The sequence below is a fragment of the Grammomys surdaster genome, unplaced genomic scaffold, assembly GCF_004785775.1.
Source record: "Grammomys surdaster isolate TR1022 unplaced genomic scaffold, NIH_TR_1.0 126313, whole genome shotgun sequence".
NCBI lineage: Eukaryota > Metazoa > Chordata > Mammalia > Rodentia > Muridae > Grammomys > Grammomys surdaster.
Genome location: NW_021621113.1, coordinates 1,874,785 through 1,894,685, shown reverse-complemented (window position 1 = coordinate 1,894,685; position 19,901 = coordinate 1,874,785). Strand labels below are relative to the sequence as shown.

At 48.8% G+C, this 19,901-nt stretch overlaps 1 protein-coding gene across 4 annotated transcripts in view; it reads right to left on the bottom strand.

Annotated features, from left to right (window-relative positions):
- Nucleotides 1-1,718: 1,718 nt before the first annotated feature.
- The window catches only part of Phc2 (polyhomeotic homolog 2), a 47,772-nt gene continuing 29,589 nt past the window's right edge, over nucleotides 1,719-19,901 (bottom strand). For 2 of the 4 annotated variants that reach the window (XM_028759831.1, XM_028759833.1), the window contains 6 exons: nucleotides 11,110-11,312; nucleotides 9,558-9,687; nucleotides 8,793-8,907; nucleotides 7,482-7,623; nucleotides 6,406-6,682; nucleotides 1,719-3,130 (listed from right to left, as the gene is read on the bottom strand). In XM_028759831.1, the coding sequence (XP_028615664.1) occupies nucleotides 2,976-3,130; nucleotides 6,406-6,682; nucleotides 7,482-7,623; nucleotides 8,793-8,907; nucleotides 9,558-9,687; nucleotides 11,110-11,312 (1,022 nt within the window). In that variant the 3' untranslated portion in view covers nucleotides 1,719-2,975. Of the gene's footprint in view, nucleotides 3,131-6,405; nucleotides 6,683-7,481; nucleotides 7,624-8,792; nucleotides 8,908-9,557; nucleotides 9,688-11,109; nucleotides 11,313-14,191; nucleotides 14,217-17,125; nucleotides 17,218-19,901 lie in introns of those variants that run through there. The other 2 variants (XM_028759832.1, XM_028759834.1) reach the window with 2 other exon arrangements.

Below are 19,901 nucleotides of genomic sequence, written 5' to 3'. Positions count from 1 at the left end.
AGGATTACCAGCCACTGTCCAGAGGGGACCCCAACAGTGAAAGTCAGCTATACCCCAAAACTGATGACGAACCCAGACAGCAGGAAGCAGTCTAGGAGACAGACACCACTATTCCCTTTTCACCATTGGCTTCCCCCTCCCCTATTTTTTCCCTTCTCTTTATAATAAGAAAAAGGGAAGTATGTTGGTATCTAGAGCCAGCTTGGCAAACCAGCTCCAAACTCAGGAATGTCACACATAGGTGACATCTGTTGCCATGACAACCCTACACACCTTCTTGGAGACCACTCCTCACACTCACCCGGGAACCGCCTATGTCACAGCCTAAATAAAAGGGAACCTTTCCCCACCTTCGACCCTTTTTTCCCTTGTCTTTTCTCTCTCTCCTCTTTGTCCCTGTTCTTCCCTAATAAAACCTCTGCCACCGGGAACTGCTTTGGCCTGCCGCCACTCCAACACAATACCCAGCAAAAACAAAAACAAAAACAAAACAAAAAAACGTAAACTGTGGGCCATAACCAAACATTTGTGACAGTCTACGTAAAGTGTAAATACCAGGAACAGATATATATATATATTTAACAACACAGCCTTCAAAATCACAGTAGCAGCCAGGAGTAGGCTCACACTTGTAATTCTTAGCACCAAGATCAGCTGTGACTACACAAAACCAACCATGTTGGGTGGGCCCTTTCATCTGACATAAATTCACCAGAGTAGCCTTGGCTTCCTCTCCATCACACACTTGAAAGCAAACATGAGTGCGGCCTGTTTTTTTTTTTTTTCCTTCCCCAACAAAGGAAAACAGAGGTCCCGGTGGCAATACTGACCAAAGCCATCTAGGCTGCCTAAGTACAAAGGCCACAGTGAGGTAGGACGCTCTCTTGACTAGGGAGATCTCCTTGGGACCACCCCAGGCTACTTCCAAGTTTCCTTGGCTTTACAGCTTCTAAGACACCAGACTTTTGAGGTCTTGTTCTCACAGGGGGCTACTAAGTATCTCCCCCAGTGTGCAATCCCATTTTATTAGGTCCTAGGGTTAGGAGTGTTGATTCTCAAATTACCATGTCCAACCTCCCTGGTTCTGGTGGGTTCTGAGGCACCTTAAGCCCAGCTGACGGCAGCTTAGTGGCAGGCTGTTCCTTAGGCTATGTAAGCCCTGGGTTGTCATCTTCATTCAAGAGGCAGCCAGCCAGTCCCAGCTACCACCTGGCTGCTTTCAGCTGTCTGTCCAGCTTCAGTCTTATCTGCCCTCACTGTGCCTTTACAGTTTACCACATCTGCCATCTTTCCTCTCTGAAGGGCTTAGGTGTCTCTTCCCCTGTGCATTTCTCTACTGCATGATTAGCATACAATGCTTGGTCAGTGCCCAAGGGAACCAAAGCTGTTCCCAGGTCCCTCTATCTTGTGAACAAGGAGCAGCTCCGTGCAGACACTCCTCCTGGAGGCAGAGGTCTGAGATGCAGCTCAAGTGATCCAGAGAATGTGGCCCTGGTGGGATGGCAAGAGAGGAGGCTCAGAGCTGAAGAGTCCTGCAGTATGACTTTGAGGGATGTTGATTTGGGGTCAGGACAATGAAATGATCCAGTTCTAGCCAGGTGCAAAAAATACACTGGTAAGTTAACACAGCCATCCTTCCCCAACCCAGGGCTCATCTTTTTCCTCACCAGTGAACAAAAATTCAGGCACATCATCCCTGGGAGAAAGCCACAGAAGAGGCAGATTTTACAGATTTATTTTTTAAAAACAAAAGAAATGGTTAAAAAAGTCCTTCATTTCCAACCCTGCCTGGAGGTATGGGGAAGGGGGCATAGTAAGCTGAGAAAGTGCCCTCCCTCTTGGGAGGAGCTGACTTCCCAGAGTTGGTAAGGACAGAGGCAGGCCCTGGCCCTTCCTGCCTTGCCCCTCCTTAGGTAGCTGGTACTGCCATATAAGTTTTACAAGCCAAGTATGGGAGTGGGAAGCTGAAGGCTGCATCTACAGAGCCTCCAGCCAGCCTTCAGTTATACTCCCTCCCATGGGTGTGTGGTAAGGAAGGGTGGGCAGGCAGGTAAGCCACAGGAGGCACAGCCTTTGGGCCACATGGTCTAAGCTCCTGTAGCTTCCTTGTTGATTGCCAACCAGCAGGACACACTGCAAGTCTGTTGTGAGAAGACCTTCCTAGAAACCTGCTATCTGGAGGGGACCTCTAATCTCCAACTCTTGGGGTCTGCCCTTTCTATTCCCCAGCCCCAGGCTGAGCAGAGTCCAGGACAAAGCACTAAGTGGCTGTTTGCTACAAAACACCTGGAGATGCCAGAGGGCACTCATGGCCTGTCAGCCAGTCCAGGCTCCCAGTCACACAGTCATACACACAGCGTTAAGGCGTCTGTGCCAGCAGGCGTGGCCAAACTGGGCCCAGCTTCTCTCTCCACCTGCAGAGGGTACAGGGGCAGAACCCCTGGGTGCTGTGGGAACAGGCTGAAGTGGGAGAAGCTGGCAACGGAAGGTTAACCAGGCCTGGGGAAGGGGAGGGGGGGAGAGGGGAGAGGGGAGAGGGGAGAGGGGAGAGAAGGCAAGGGCTTTCAAGACCTCTGTCCAGGCCTGCTGGCTGCCCTTGGGAGTAACCCAACGGAGGTTGGGGAGCCCTGACCATAAACCCCCTGGAAAATGGGGGATGGAGAAAGGAGAAGAGGCAGGGGCTAGAACATTGGAACTTTGGAGGAAGCCAGTGCTATCAGTATTTACAAGCGCAAAGCCCCATCTTCTGTACCACCTACCTCTACCCCTTCCACAGAAATGGCCCCTGAGAGCCACTGAAGAGGTACTCAGACCTCTTCCCAGCTGCACCCCTAGGAAGAGCCCCTTCCCTCCAAACTGGCCCTTTTCTGGGCTCCTCAGGAATGTCTGTGTGGCTCTGCTCCATCAGGAGGCGGTGCATGCCTGGGGCTAGAACCCTAGCTGCCTGGTGGTGCAGTGGGCAGGCAGCAGCGACTCTAGGAGTCCTTGAGCATGCTGATGCGTGCGTAGATCTTCAGGGCAGGCCCCAGCTTGATGTTCATGGCGCTCATTAGATGGTCCTCCTTGAGCAGCAGTAAGGCTTGCCCGTCAATCTCCTGGGCACGGAACTCCTCTGCGATCTCTTGGCAACCTGAGGACCATGGACAAACACGAGCAATTAGAGACAAGCCCTGGCTCAGAAAGGCCTCAGTATGGTCCTCAGGGCAGTTCTGCTCTTCTTGTCTGGCAGCCTGAGAGGCTAACCACTCAGCCAGGGAGTCGTGATGCAGGCCTTCTTGAGCACACCCTTGTTCAGACCTCCACTAACTGTCCCAGGTGTCGAGTTGCTACAGAGGGCAAGCATGTGGCCCCTTAAGCTTCCAGGGACAACAGCAGCTTGCTTACCCTTTCAGGTAACTTAGGAGCAAACTGACCACCACAGCAGAATGCTCCATCAGCCCCCTAGACAGACACTGGTGGATAGCAAGAGAGGCCTCTTGGACGCCAGCCTTAAAGCCACAGAGGCTGCTGTCCTGGCTGGCTTCCTCAGCTTCCTTCCCTGCTGACCTACAGCAAATGCTGACCCACACAGCTGAGAGAACGAATGGGTCATTACTGCCTAAAGCTAAGGTTTTTTTTTTTTTTTTTTTTGGTTTTTCGAGACAGAGTTTCTCTGTGTAGCCCTGGCTGGCCTGGAACTCACTCTGTAGACCAGGCTGGCCTCGAACTCAGAAATCCTCCTGCCTCTGCCTCCCAAGTGCTGGGATTAAAGGCGTGCACCACCACCGCCCGGCCTAAAGCTAAGTTTTGAAGTGATCTGTGTCACAGAAATATATTAATAATACAGATTCTGTACCTTAGAGAGAAGTGGGACAGTAAAAAAAATTGAATTAGTAGGGATAGCGTTATACTGGGGCCAGGAGTAGCTAGGACAGGCAGAGTAACAATGACTACCTAAGGTGATCTGGGGCCCTGAGTCTCCTAGTCCAGAAGGACATTGTTGGAAAAAGGGGGGTTGCCAGTGATGGAAGGGCTGGGATTCAACTGCATCCTGTCAGGAAGCAGCAGGTGTGGCAGCTCTGAGCTGGGAACCAAAAGTGTAAAGTTCCCAGTGAGCTGAGCGGCCTAAAGACATTTTCAGGCAGAAGGCCAAGGGTGTTGCCTGGCTTCTAGTTGGAGGGAAGAGGAAGGGAAGAGGAAAGAGAGTGGTTCTGGACATCATGACCAGTATTTGCTGATTCAGGATGCCCTTGGCCCTTCAGATGGCCAATGGAGCTGGGTATTAGAAAACAGTCTCCAGTGTGGTGGTGCACGCCTTTAAACCCAGCTCTTGAGGCTGAGGCTGAGGCTGAGGCAGAGGCAGGTGGATCTCTGTGAGTCTGAGGCCAGCCTGGTCTACAGAGAGAGTTCCACAACAGTCAGGGTTACAGAGTGAGACCCTGTATCAAAATACCAACCAACCAATCAACAAACTAACAGAAAAACCGTAAAGCAGTTTCTAGGCTAGGAGAAGGCTGGAGGCTGATGGTGTAACTTATGTTTCCTTTAAGCCTTTGCTGTGGTGGCTCTCTCCTGAAATACAAACACTCGGTGACTCAGGCAGGAGGCTCTGAGGAATTCAAGCCTAGCCTGAGCTACATAAAAGATCTTGTCTTAAATAACCTCAGTCTTCTGAAGACCCTGGAGGAAAAGGCTCCCCACGGTGTTCATAGGCCAGCCTCATAGATTCTGATCAATTGTAGAACTCCCAAGAATCCTAAGAGCTCCAGAGTAAGTCCAGCATTATAGAAAGGCTTCTCTGAAAGATAATTTGGGGTGTATCTTTTGTTTGATGGAGTAAACCCCAACAAGACTCAGACTATAAAGCTCTTAAGAAAATTATATTGTCAGAAATACTTCCAGGTGGGACTGAAAAGCTCAGAGGTAACACAAAATGAAAGCAAAAGTCACAATAAGCACTGTAATTGAAGTTGCACTGAACATTCAGGCTGCCGTTCACAGAAATGGCAGGTTACTCTGAGCACAAGCACAAATGGGTAACACTAGATCCAGGCTTTGAATTCTCAGAAAGAAATGGCAAAAAGGGCTACCCAGGGCGGGTGTAGGTCAGAGCTGCTTCAATGCCCCTTTCTTCCCTCAGTTACCTATAAGACACTGGGGGTGTGGTGGGGAGGAAACAAACTGTCTTAGTTCTCAGATCTCTAGAGTAGGGAACCACACCTGTGCAGTAGGGCCAGAGCTCTTTATGCCTAGACTTGACTCAAGGAAATGCCTCCTGAAGGGTATTTTCTTGGTTAGTGACTGATGGTGGGTGGGGTTACCCCGGGCTGGTGATCCTGGGTTCTGTAAAAAATCTGGTTGAGCAAGCTATGAGGAGCAAGGCAGCGAACAGCACCCCTCCATGGCCTCTACGTAAGCTCCTGTGTCCAGGTTTCTGCCCTGTTTGAGTTTCTGTGCTGACTTTCTTCAGTGATGGATTACATGTGGAAATGTAAGCTAAACAAACTCTTCCTTCCCCCTCCCCCACCCATCTTGCTTTTGGTCTTAGTGTCATATCACAGCAACAGAAACCTTAACTAAGACAGCCTAGGGGTTCCCCCAAAGGACAGAGCTTATTTTTGTGACCAATGAGACATTGTAGGAATGGCAGAATGTGGTTTCTGAGGCTAGGCCCAAGAGGGCATAATGGCCTTTTCTGATTCTCTTTAGCTGTGGGGAAAACCTGCTGTCGTGCTTGCTACACAAGGCTCAGACAGGGGCCTCCGGCCAGGCTGCCTCAGCCGCGGCTGACACAAAGTTGCCTCTCATAAGGGACCCTGAGGCAGGGCTGCAGAGGCTTCCTCAGTCTCTACCACAAGTAACAGAGCTGTGATGCGTGTGGAGTCCAGGGATGGACAAGACACACTAGGCTACGTCAGAGTGCGAGACCTGGACCCAGTGCTGTCTGACCTCCAAGTCTATGCTCCTAACTTCTGTACCACACTCTGCCCTGCGACAGGTTTGTAGCCACCGTCACTGCTGACCTGGCAGTGGATGCATGAGGCTGGCAGAAAGGTAAGAAGCTTCAGGGTTCCCCTGGAAGAGTCTGCAGTGCTAGATCATTTGCCTTTCCAAGTGTGAGTCTTGATAGCAGCCTCAGAACTATCTGCCCTCCACACCCCAAGGGCACACAGTGCCCCTGTGCCACACATTTTTGTCCTCGCTCTTGCTCAAGCTGCTCCCTCCCACAGGCTGTCCCTCAATCTGCCAAAGCCTGCTTCAGTTCTGCCCTTAATGTCTGTGCTAGGCTAGAACAGATGCTTTCACATGCAGGAGCCTTACAGCTCTACTGCTATACCCTGGGTCCTGCTTCCTCCTGGAGGGAGGCGAGGTCTCCCACTCCCTCTCCATTAGCCCATCAGGGAAAAGAGTTTCCAGGGAACTTACCTGGCAGAGAGCGGATGAACTCGTAGACATCTTCCACATTCCATTTTGTGGGCTCATTTGGTAGATAGTGGTGTCCCATGCCCACCAGGTCCCTCATGTGCATGTCAGGGAGATCCAGATCCCTCTGGCCTTGTCGCCGTCGGGAGGTGGACGAGCTGGCTGAGATGGGTGACAAGGGTTCCTCATAGCTTGAGTTATCTGAGCACCGGCTGGAGTCTTCCTGACTGTGTGCCAGCTGCAAGGCAGCAGTAACTGAAAGGGGTACAGTGCCTGAGGGCTGCGAGCAGAGAGAAACACCGTTCTTCAGGATTGGGGCACAGAGCACTCTGGTGTCAAGGGGCAGAGGCAGGCAGAGCTCCCTCTCCTGCTTGGTTCACTATTCCTGGAGGGGCGGCTTCTGTGCTTCCTGCTCAGAACCCTCAGTCCTTCAGCACTGTTCTATGTACTGTACTGTACCACAGTGGTCTGCTTTACGTCTGCTCTCTATGTGGTGTTCAATGTTACTTGGACTAGCAAAAGGGACTTCTTGGCATGCGTATATTCTGAACTGCAGCTTTTAGAAGATTCTTAACAAGGTGCAAGACAAAAGTTATTGCCACCCATGGCACGGCAAGACAGACATCAGGATGAAGACTGCTAAGCTAGGGTGTGGGCTCTTTTAAGACCGTGTCCTTGGATCATTAGTGCCTAACAGAGTGCCTGGCATGGAACCACTGGGAAAATATTTAAAAGCTGAATACCCATGGTCCTGAGAGAGACCTCCAGTTTTCACAGGGGCAAAAAGGTAATGAGGGAAACAGTAGAGGCTGCTGCCATCTTTCCCAGCCCAACATGGAGGTAACAGAATAGCCTGTCTTCACAGGGCCAGCAGGATGAGACCCAAGAAGATTGGATGGGAACCCCAAGAGGGGGTAGTTCTAGGAAAAGACTACTGGACAGGGTAAGGTCTAAAGGAGGGAGCCTGCTCAGGGCCCAGGAGGCTGGCTGTGAGACCTGTAAGGTGAGAGCAGAACGCTAGAAGGAGCATCTGGCTGACACTGGGAGCATCTGTGAAAACAGGCTCTGCGGTGTTTTACCTGCTTCTTGGTGTCCTTGCTAAGTGTGGGCAGACTGGCCTTGCTGGCCCGGCGGCGGCTGTGGGTTGTGGTCCCTGCCTTCTGCAGCTTGCTTCGGTCTGAGTGAAAGAGTCCCACTCGTTTGGTGCATCCCACATTGTACCTGTCAGACAGGAGGGAGTCAGAGCAGGGGCCCTTGGTGGCATAAACAGCCACTATCTAGTCTGTCTACTGGTACAAATCCTGACTCTAGGACACTGCTGATAGGACTCTGATGGGCAGGCACTTGAGCTCTGAGCCCTTCCTGAGAGGCAGGGTGTGACAGCAGCTGCCTTCTAAAACTAAGTCTCATGAGGACATAAAGGACTCCCAGTGACATGCTAATTCAACTCCCCAGAGCAGGGATGCCCTGTGGATGCCACACACTATGATGCTAGGAAACTAATGTTTTCTGCCCTGCTGTAGCTCAGCCTGATAAGGTCCCCTCAGCACAGCCTGAGCACCATGGCCGAGGACGGGAACTCTGGCGGATCACACACAACACCCCTGCATGAAACCTACAGAGTTCATTTCAGGTTCTGGGCTTTCAAGGTGGAGCTGTTCTTACAAAGAGCGCAGGGCACGTGTGAGCCTAAACCCCCTAGGACTGACTTATCAGCTTAGGTCACCTGAGTTGTGCACAAGCACTCCTATATGCCTCAGTTTCCCAGCCTGTAGAGAGGACACAATAATAGACAACGCTGATGGCAGTGATGGCTGTTAACAGAGATGCTTTGAGATAGTCAACTGACTAGCAGGGCCCTGGCACAAAGTCTCTCTGTCTGTCTGTCTGCCTGCCTGTTCCTTGTTTTGAGTTGAGACAAAGTCTCCTCAGGTAGCCCCTACTATATAGTGGAGGCTAACCTCATTCTTAAATCAATCCTGCCTCAGTATTTCCAGTTCTGGGATTATAGATCTACAGCATTGTGCCCACCCTTGGAGTAGCTTCTCAATAAACGATAGTGGTTTTTATCATCATCAATTTTCCAGGCTGGATAAAAGCTTCCCATGGCTCTGGGCTACACTGTATCTGTGGATGGCTTTATCCTAAGGGCATGGCAGCCCTTGGGGCACACAGCTAAGGGGCTGCTGCTTCCTGTGCTTCCTCTCATAACACTCCATTCTCCACCTAGTGCACCTGAACACGGTGCCTTAACTAGGCAGGCCAGGGAAGGGAGGATGGATGAGCTTTACCTACAGCACCCAAGGTAGACGATTATGGAAGGAGGACACTAGGTACAACCTCAGGGACAGGACAGGGACGGGGCACGGCAGTGGGGCTCAGCCACTCACCTCTTCGCACAAGCCATGGAACAGAAGCGCTTGGAACGCTTGAACTTGTAGGCAAAGTCCACCCGTCCACAGAGCTCACACTTGAGTTTGAGGGGAGCACCCTCCTCTTTGGATTCTGTAAAGTATGGAAATGGCTGAGTGTGGGGGACACTGAGACAGGCTCTAGACAGGCACAGGTACTCCCTATCCTGCCTTCACGTCTGGGATGTGGCACCCAGTGGCATCCACTCAAAAAATGACAGACTTTGCCTCTACTTTTACAAGGCTAGATCTTCCACTGGAGTTGTCCAGTGTGTTTGTTTGATGATGGATCCTGCACATTGAGCCAGGGCACAGGAGACATAGGCAGAGTCAGCATCCTTCTCTATGGCCACGAAAGAAGCAGAAAGCTCACACAAGCTAAATGTAGTTCTTGCTTGACCATGGCCTTAGATTCATCCCACCTCAGAGTCAGGCTCTTGAGCCAGCAATGGAGTGGGGGTACCCCTGACTGGTGCTACCTTACTCTCACTTCTAGAACCTGGCAATGGCCACTATAGGGAGTCAAACTCTGAAGCAATGCAGTTGCCAGAGAGGGAGGGAATGAAGACTCTCATTTCTCCTGTTCCTGGTTCTAAAGGGACAGAGGTTGAAGAGGTGCTGGTGAAATGTCCAGTGGGAAGGAATATGCTGGTCAGGCTTCTTCCAGATACTGAGAAAGGGGAAGTGTAAGGCCTGGGCTTGTGCCTGTCCCGGGAGAGCCGATCCCCTGCCTGTGGCTTGTACCTTGTAGGTAGGGCTCCTCCATCTCTGAGTCGGTGGTGGTGGTGTGGTCCTGCTGTGGGAGCTTCTCAGGCAGAAACCCCTGTGCATACTTCTTCTTGAGATTCCCCACCAGCAGGGACGAACGTCCCACCTAGAGGACAGGTGACATGGAGGCCGCCAGGGTTAGATCCTAGACTCCTTGCTTTCTATGCAGTCTCATTATATTACAGGTACAAAGTAGCTAGGCAGATTATCAGCCCCAGCCCTCCAAGCCTCCTGCATGCCACCATCCGAGGATGCTCCACTCAAGGCTCTGTTCTACTGTTTGGTTCCCAAAGCAAGACACAGTGGGCACCAGAGTACAGAGACAGCTCGAGAAGTCAGAGGTATTCTCTGCCCCGGTGTGTCCCAGGGTAGAGGTCAGACTTCCCTCATCAGGAGCCAAGGTCTGTATTCTGAGGTCACCGGGAGGGCAGAGCTGAGTGTGTAAGAGACTCAGCACTGTTGTGATTTCCTACTGTTCTCTCCCTGACCACAGCCAAGCCAGAGGAACAGGCAGCCACATGGGCGAGCAGGACACACTGACCCCAGCCACGGACGACATGTCCTGTGGCCGGCAACACCCAAGGCTGGCTTTGCCTTTTTGGCCAGCTCACAGGGTAGAGGTATGGCTCTAGGATAGTGTGAGCTACAGTTCTATCTGTCTTCACTCTGCAGGCTCAGAGGTTTCCAGTGTTTCTCCACAAGTAGGAAAAGGACCAGACTGGAGTGGAGAGGGGGCAGGGACCAGAGCTAGCTCCTTATACAGTAAGCTGCTCCTGGGAGATCATCCATTGGCCTGAGCCAACCTCCAGAAAGAGAGGTCCCAAATGGGCCTGTCCATTGGTGGTTCAGAAAGAGGCTCATCCACTGCAGGAATCAAACTCAGTCTTCTGGTGACTTACAAAATCTCCCATGACTCTAAAGCATGCACAATAGGCAGATGGTCCCACAGGAGGATGGTGGTTTCAATACACACAATCCTCCTGCGCTGAGCCCTGTCTGAAGGTCCCTCCATCTCACTCACTACCTTTTTAAGGCTCTGCTCCCAGAAAGCACATCTCAGACTGCACTCCCATGCCACCATCTTGATTTCTAACACATCAGATCTCTGTACCAACAGGTTCCTTTTGCTAACTGGCCAAAATTTTGCTGTTCATGTTTTGGCATTAAAAACTCAATAAAGTATAATTGTCCAAAGCCCACTGTCTTTCATCAAATATCCCTAGAGGAACTAAGTCCCTCTACGTAAGAGGTCACAGGTCACCAGTCAGGGGTACAGCTGAACCTGTGTGCATAAACTTGTAGCCAAGGGGGCTTGTCAATTAGCCTTGATCACCAAGTCATTTCAGACTCTGAAGAAACTCAATCCTAGAGAGAAATTATTCCAACATTTGGAGGATGGGGGAATTAACAGGGGAAGAACAAACTTCACATTTTCAGAAATTTTACATGGAATTGTAAAAATATTCTAGTAAACATCCAAAATATATTTTAAAAAAAAAACAAAGAGGGGAAAAGAAGTAGTCCGTACCGGGAAAGGCTCCGCCCCCTCCTGGATCACAAACCCTTCGATAACATGCGTCAGGATTTGGGGTTTCACAATGGCCTGTGGTGGTTTATTCTCACCATTCTGGGGGGCAGTGCCGGCGATGCTGGAGGCAGAGTTTCCGTTCCCTGAGGTCATGCCGGGGCTGCTGAGGTCGGTCAGTGCATGAACAATGCCCTGCCCTGTCTCTGTGAGAGAGAGAGAGAGAGAGAGAGAGAGAGAGAGAGAGAGAGAGATTGAGATTGAGAGAGATTGAGATTGATTTCAATCAGAACAGAGGCCAGCTTGGAGATAGACAACCAGTATCCACAGTGCACATCTAAGCCACAGTGCCAACCAGGCAGTCCTTACCTCTGACAACCTACTTACAAGTGTTACAGTGCTAATGGTTACACTGCCCAGTGTGAATACTATCAGTTTTGCAATAATTTGGCTCTGCACCCAGCAGCACTTCTTAAATATTCTATTTAAGACAGATCTAACCAGGCTGAAGAGGCCAGAATTCTGCCCCTGAGGAGGTAAAATTTCAGCCAGTACTGGGTTAGACAGAACAACACTTAAGTTTACAGAGAATGTCAAATAGTGACCAAGATATTTAAAGCTAAACCAAGAAGCTCCACTAAACATAGGCATGGTATAACAGAGCAGCTTGGTAGACAGAGGTTAAAGGAACCTTCTGAGATTCCTTGGAGGGTCAGATTTTAACAGCATTCTGAAACTGATGCCGAGGAGGCTGAAACCCCAGCGACGTTATCCTTTGTAGGCTACTGCACTGAGTTACAGGGTTATTTTCGTTCTCCAATGCTGATGCTGTTGGCACTGCCACCATTTCTCTCTGCTGACCCCTGCTTTTAATCATACGTCCTGATCAGAGTGTAGTATACACTCCATCCTGCCTTCAGCAAACCCCACCCCCTCCATCTCTCTGTGGACAGCCTTCCTAACTTCTCCTCTGGAAAACTCAACACAATGCCCCCGAGAGTGGGACAGGGCACTGCCCATGCCCATCAGGTCCCCTTCTGCCAGCATCTGAAGCGGTGCTGCTTCAAAGGTGCAAGGCTTCACCGCCCCATTTTTAGAGCCCTCTCCCCAGTCCCTTTCCCAAGGCTATTTACTGTCACCACCACGTGCTCAGTGAGCTGAGGTGCCTTTAACCTGGAACTTCCTAAAAGAGAAAAGTGGAAAAGCCATTTCTTTACTGCAATAAGCCGATTAATATTAAGCATAAGCCAGTGGTGTAAAATAGTAAAAGTAACTGCAGTTAACTGTTGTTACTTAGGTAATTTTTGTATACTTCATATGAAGATGCTATTTCATAATAAGAACCCAAAACATTCCCAGGAAATGGAGAATCAAGCACAGAAGGAAATAAAAACAGAAGCATTTTAGTAATGATTTCTAACTGGGCTCCAGCTTCACTTTCTTTCAGCACTCCTGATTCAAATCACCAGGACCAACCTTTCTAAATGACAGAGGCTAGGCTAAGGCATGCCTTTGGTCCCCGTTCCTACAGACCGCATAGCTGAGCAGAAGCTGCCCAGGAGAGGTGACTGGTAAAGGGTTTTTAAAAACCAATTCCTGGGACTGGTGAGACAGCTCTGTGGATATCAGTGTCTTACAGCCTTATGACTCGAGTCTGATGCCTAGATCCTACTGTGGAAAGAGAACACAACCCTGAAAGTTGTCCTCTGACCTCCACACCAGTACTTTAATGTGTTTATGTGCGTGCACACACACACAAATAATTTTTTTAAGTCTTAAATTAGTGTTTGACCTAAAGCCACATCAGCAAGTTAAAAAACACTCTTTCAGTGTTTGTGTTAATGTGAAATACATTTTATTAGGTTTGGCTTTTCTTTAGAAAACTAGAGACAGCTCCATTTTTCTTTCCTTTTTCTTTTCTTTTTTGTTTTAGATTTTTGAGATAAAGTTTTCATAGTCAGCTCTGACTGTCCTTGAACTCACTCTACAGACCAGGCTGGCCTCAAACTGTGGATTCTCTACTTCCTGAGTGCTCGGATTAAAGGTGCGCACTACCACCTCCAAATGGAAATTCTCTTGTTTAGAATTTAGTCTTTTTAATCAGTAAAAGTATTTAGAAATGGGAAAAAAACCCAAAATTTTATGTTGTAGCAAATCTCCAACCCCAATAAGCCCATGCAAAGAACACACAACTCAGTTATAATATTTATAAGCTGCACCCCTAGACTGGCAAATAGACCACTACACTACTCTATTTCCCAGCTATGAGATCTCTTGTTACTTGCGTCTCCTCCAGGCCGTCTGGTTCTGCTCCATCTTCTGTCCACCTTCTCCTTCTCCTTCTTCTCCGTCTTCCTCTGTCTCTTCCATCTCCTCATCTCTCCCTTCTCCTTCCTCTCTTCCCCCTCTCTAAAACCTCCAGGCCCCACCTTTCCCTTCCCCTGCCCAATCACAGGCTCTAGCCTTTATCTGACCAGTTAAAATGGGGAGAAGGTTCACATGAAATCACCTGAGCACATGATCCACTCCTCCCTCTTACGGAAGCAGAATTAGCACCAAAATACAAACAGCAGCAGGGCAGTCCACAACATCTCCCCTATTGTCTGATTAAAAGGCTCTTTCTCTCAGATATAGATTGAGCACAACCATCACAATTATGCACTTTATAGAGTATACAATACACTTAACGCCCAGTCCATCCATTCTGTCCATTAGATAAAGCACTCTACCATCTATCCTAACTTAAAAGGCTTACAGTTCTACACCTGAGTTATGTTCTGGTTTTAGAATGTATGCCATCTGAAAACCATCCTCTCAAATCTCTATCATCTCTCTTAATGCTAAACAGCTTGGGTTGGCTATGAGACTACAACCAGTTTTCAACCCCGTCAGAAATCTGAAAATGACTTAAATATTACCTGAGAATATAGGAAGCACAAAACATAGCTTCCAAAACTTAACCAATTTGTAGAGATAGCTGACTACCCGAACAGTTTTTCATTCCTCAGAACATTAGAGCATCAGCCTTCTGGCCCAGGATCATCTGACAGGTCTTTGTACCACAGAATTCTGAAGGATGGCTTACCCTGTCTTGGCAGAGCTATCAGTCAACTATTCCACATAGTGTGCCTTTTCCTGGACAGTATTTTGTCTGCAGATGAACTGAGGCAATTCTTGCCTAGTGGCTGTCTTGCCACAACTGGAGCAACGCCACTGATACTCAATTTCTTCTTTGAATCCAAAAAAGGGGTGCTGTCTGGAGCAAACATGTCTCTAGTCAAATGATCTTTAATAATGAAATGGCCTAAATGTCATATTCTGTGGACTTCTGAGACCTTTGAAGACTATGCATTTCTGAACTGTTTAAGCCTTGACTACACTCAGCCACTTCTAATTGAAATATCTTGAACACAGCCTTTTATAATTAACTCAGAACCATGAGTTTGCTATCTGGCCCTTAACTTGTATTGCTTAATCATCTAAAGACAGTTTGTAATAGCAGTTATAGAAGGACTGGGTCTAAGCTTTGTATAAATGTGTTATGTAAGTACAATGACTGTCTAAAACAATATTAATCTCAATCTCTGTATCAATATAAGAAACTCATACCAATGAAAACCTTAAATCTGTATCAAAACAAACTCTGTACCAATGTAAGAAATTATAACTAACTCTGCATCAATTATAAAGATGTCTACCAATGTAAGAATTTACAACCTAGAAATAGCTAGGATGGAGCTAATCACATTCAATCAAACTAAATTTTTCTTTTAAATTTTAAAGTCTGTGTTTATTCAATTTTTCCCTGCTTTTATGTTCTAACATTTTAAATATACAAAGAAATATAGATTTTACTTAAAATGATGGACAAACATTGTTCAAATGTAAGAGCTGAACGCTCCATTTAATGATGGCTGTCTCCTCCTAATCACAGTCCAGTGGGACAGTTCCTGTGGATTTGAACACCCTGTGGACCACAAAAAGCACAGGAGCAGCTCCCATCTCTTCCAACACTAAAACAACATTCTCCACAGTGCTCCCTGTCCAGTGACTTTTACCATTTGTCTGTCTGAATGCTTCCAGCAACAGGAGAACTAACTCTAAGGCAGTCTGCTGCTGCCTTGAGGAGTACAAATTCTTCCAAATCTGTGTTTCTGTTAATTTTTGCCCAGTAACCCTGGCTATGTTCCTTAAGTTCAGAGACAGAATCTAATATGACGTGTACACTGAACAGACACAGGCTTAGACAGGGTTTAGGGACTGTCTCCATCAGTGAGTGGATTATGTCATGCCCTGGCCCTCTCAGCCTGTTCCATGGGCTATAAAATAAAAATGTTAGGACCTACCTTAATATGTGTGCATCTCAGAGAGCTCACTCATAAGCTATTTTGGTTCATTATTTGTCTCCCCATCTAGAGAAAAAGGTCTCCCGGAGTTGCTCAGGCCAGCCTTAAACTTGAGATCCTTCTGTCTTGGCTCTGCTGGCCTCGTTCCCAGTCTCTCAGTGTTGGGATCACAGCTGTGCACCTGGTTACTGTTTGCTTCTGAACAGCCACTTTCTGGCCTGAGAGCACAGGCTGAAGGAACAGAGTGGTTTACAAGCTGCTGCTGCTGCTTGTCACAGGATTAAACCTGAAGGAACATGCTTTACTTGCCACTCTACCTAGCAGCCATCACTGACACTCACCCCCAAACTGCTCCTGATACCCTGCCCCTTTTTGTGGGCTCTTCCTAAAGCCCCTTTTTGTGGGCTCTTTTTGTGCCCCTTTTTGTGGGCTCTTCCTTCCAACCTCTTCCTTACAGTCTTAGAGCCTGTGAGACAGAGGAGTGCAGTCTTCCGGGCATTTACCTGCTGAGGTTACAAATCAATGCTCACAGATGGGAAGCAACGACTCTCGAATCTCCAGTCTTTTTTTTTTTTTTTTAAAAGATCTTATAACAAGAAGATAAACTCCTTCATGCTGACATCAGAAGTTCTAGTCTCGAAGTCTCCATCATAACCCTGGGACGGATTACAGGAAGGAGAATCCCAGGGGCAGAGAAGGGGGCTCTGTGAATGGTAAAGGTTCACAGCTGTCTGGCTTTGCCACCATCAGGAAGGCCTATAGTTCATCACCTGCTTTAGTAACAAAGAGTTTGGGCTATTTCTGGAATGGCCAAACAGTCTCACCCCTGCCTTGCTCAGCACACTGAGATTAATTTAATCTGCTTCCCACTCTCAGACTGCTTTGCAGCCTGTTTGGGGGGTGGGGGAGACCTGCTTTGACAGTGAAACTTGCAGAAACCCGCCCTGCTGGCCTGAGGCAAAGAAAAGAGACAAAGGAACTCTGTCTTTGGAATTCAGTTCTTCAGTACACTCCACCAATGCCCTGGGCTGAAGGCTCTGCCAGGGTGATTCCCACAGGTCTCAGATGCCTTCCTACAGTGAGCACCTCAACAGTGGGCACTCCTCTAGCTCCAGGGCTGGAGAAGAACTAGGCCAAGCCCCACTGGGAAGAGCCAGGCTGGAACTGCCATTGAGTTGACCACACCGGACTACTAGAATGTGTCATGTCAGTCTTAGTAAGCCAGCAACCAACAGCTAGGCTGCTACTCACTGCCGACCTCATTCACAGGCTCCGGCAGAAACAGCTTTCGCAATGAACAACAGGGAAGCCTACCTAGTGGCCCTGTCTATGCTACTGTTCTGAACCCATTCTCTTTGGGACTGGTCACTTCTGCTAATAAAGGCAGGGGCTGTGACCCAGTTACCTCTGGTCCCAGAGACTAACCCAATATCCAATATACTACACATGCTTAAGGCCTGTTCTAATATAAAATAATAAAAATGAATAATAATAAAGTCAGTCTTCATCACCATAAAGAATATAGGTCTCCTTGATACTACAAAGAGATCTGTCATAGGTGAGATTCAAAAACTACTCTCTGAAGCTGTGACACTGAGTAGCTTAGTGTCTATTGTAGAAGTGGCATTTCTGCAGACCTGCCTATGTTAGCTACTATTCTTTAGTCCACTTGCCTGTCACTGTGGAGGAGTTCCTCAGCACAGGAGAGTCAGAGCACCAACTTAGATCCAGAAACTTGTCAGGTAGGATGATCTCTAGATGCAGAGGCAAGAAGGCACCTAGAAAGACACTGTCCAGCCAGCTGGAGAGTTTACAGGCTGGTTCAAGCCTTGAAAGGCCAGGTCAGTTCAGAACAAGGTTTTTCCTATATACAGAAGACACATTCAGACACATAAACTATCTGTTCTGTCAGAATGCTAAGGGTTTTTTCTGTGTGTGTATGTAAGTGTAGAAGCCTGAGGTTGACAAGGGATGTCTTGGCTGGCTACAGCATGAGAACAAGCTAATGTTTAAGAAGACAGTAACTGGTAACCTGGCTCAACAAACAAGCCACTCTGGCAGCCTTGCTCCAGGCTCAGCACTGCCATCAAGCTCCCTGCTTCCATTCACTCAGCCTGTAGAGACTATAAGTGAAGCACCTGCGAAATGCTGCCTGCTGAGCCGGTATCCAGGAGACAGCAGGAGGCCACAGCTGCTGCCAGCAGCAGGTCACCTTACAGAGAGGAAAGCTGAAGAAAGAGTGGCTAGGCCTGTGGAAAAGTCTGGGGCCAACTTTCTTTAGTTATGGTCAAATCACCAAAGAAATTAGTGGCACTGTGACATTGAGAGAGGTGTCCCTTACCAGGAGAGAGTAAAAGCAGGGCATGGCAGAGGTAGAGTGGGGCTGGAGTTCAATCTAGGCACTACACAAAGAGATTTACAGGACGAACACTTTAAAAAAAGCAAGTGTGGTTCCAGCCATCCAGATCTTGCTGTGAGTTAGTTGCTTTGGTCAGGTAAGCAGACCCTTTCTAGCCCTCTCTGATCCTGCTTATGGACCCAGGTACGGTGGGAGGTGAGAACAAACCCAGTTGAAAGGGCTAAGTCTAAGGCCTTTCAGATGAGGCAACTAGTCTTCAGGATTGAGGGGATTTAGAGTCATGTATGAACTAAACTTTGGGCTTGTTTGTGAGCATGTTTCCAGAGAGGTGGGAAGACCCACCTGAATACAGGTTGTCACCATTCCAACGTGACCAGTGGCTCCCAGCTCCCAGCACCGTGCCTACTGTCATGTGAGCTGGAACGTACCCTCTTCCCTTAGGTTGCTCTCATTGCCTGTTTTGCCACAGCAACAAAAACACTGAAGATCATGAAAGACCTGAGCAGAGCATGGCGGTTCATTTCCCTGTAGTGGGCTCTGAGTGAAGCAGCCAGGGAGGGGAGGGCTGTGCTTGACTGGCTGGGACCACATGTAAGCTCATTGGGGACAATGAGGCTGACACATCACGTGTGGTCTGGGACATTAGGGTTGAGAACTGGCAATCTAGGTGAGTGATTCCCAGGTGGGAGCCTTGGACTAATAAGAAAAGGAGCATGGTTAATCAGGACCCAGGCGCTACACTTGACATTCCAAAATGTCAGGAGGGAAGTGGCACGTGATCTTTCAATAGGCCTAGCACACCATTATTTAATGTCATGCTTCCCACACCTACAATTCAGGATGAGTCATTTCTCCCACCAATGTTTACACTAAATTTAGATGATGTCCACACATCTCCCATGCAGACGGCACAAGTTACAGGTGTGTGCTTTAGAATCCAAGCAAGAGTGGATGTCATTTAGAAGGTGGGATCTTCTAGGACATATACCAAAGGAGCTCTTAGGGATTAGGAAATTGCAGGCTCCTTCCCACACTAGGCCTGAGTCCTAGAGGAGCCAATGCCTGTAACCTTTTCAATTCTTCTGAGGATAGAGCTGTGAGACAGAAGACCTGTTGCCTGGAGACCACAAGCCACGGCTGTGGCCTCAGCCTGCCCTCAGAGCACCTTCCTCAGCTGGGCCAACTGTAGCTGTTCTTAAGAACCTCTCCAGAGAAGGGAAGAAACAGCGGTGCCTGCACAGCAGGGAGATTTACAGGCACAGAAGCAAGATCCAAACCCAGGTCTCCATGGAGGAGGGAGCTGGCCAGCAGAATGGGAAAGTAGCTGAGCCAGATGACCTCAAGCCAGCCTGAGTGTCACTTCAGGATGACCTCACTGAGACGAGGTTAGCAGGCCAGGAGGGCAGAGGAGCTTCTCAGTATTTTGGGTAAGAGCTGAATGTCTCTATCTACAGTCTTGGCTAGAGGACCAAACCCTCCCTCCTGGCAGCCATTACTGTACAGCTGACTTTCATGCCATCTCTCAGGACATAGGCAGAGAGGGCCCGTGCAACTCACCCCAAATCACAGGCTAGAGTGTGCAGAAGCTGAATTGTACACAGCTGGATGTCTTCCAAGCTGTCACCCAGAGCTAGGAGGGATGCAATCAAAGCAGGCAGCGGCCACCCTCCCCCATGCTGCTGAGGACAAGGGAGCAGTGGGCGAGCTCCACCCAGAGCCCTGATCTGCTCCCTAGCTCTCGGGCTGAGTGCCATCAGATGAAGAAGGTGCTGTGCTGGTGGAATTAGCTTCTGTGGGACCACAAAGTGACTTCCAACAGGCTATGCTGGCTTCCAGTACCAGAAATGCTAACTAGTCCTGGTTGCAGAGGCTAGGCAAAGTCTTGTCTGTTTTGCTTGACAACAGAGGTCCATCATGGACTAGCCCCTGATGCCCAGCTCAGGGTCTCCCAGCTTGTCTCCATCACAGTGTTCTAGCAGATAGTAAGACTCCATACGGCATCTGGGACCAAGGGAGAGGCTCTACAGAGATATCTCAAGTCCAGGAGGAAGAGATCAAGAGTGGCAGGGCAGGAGGAACTCTGACTCTGG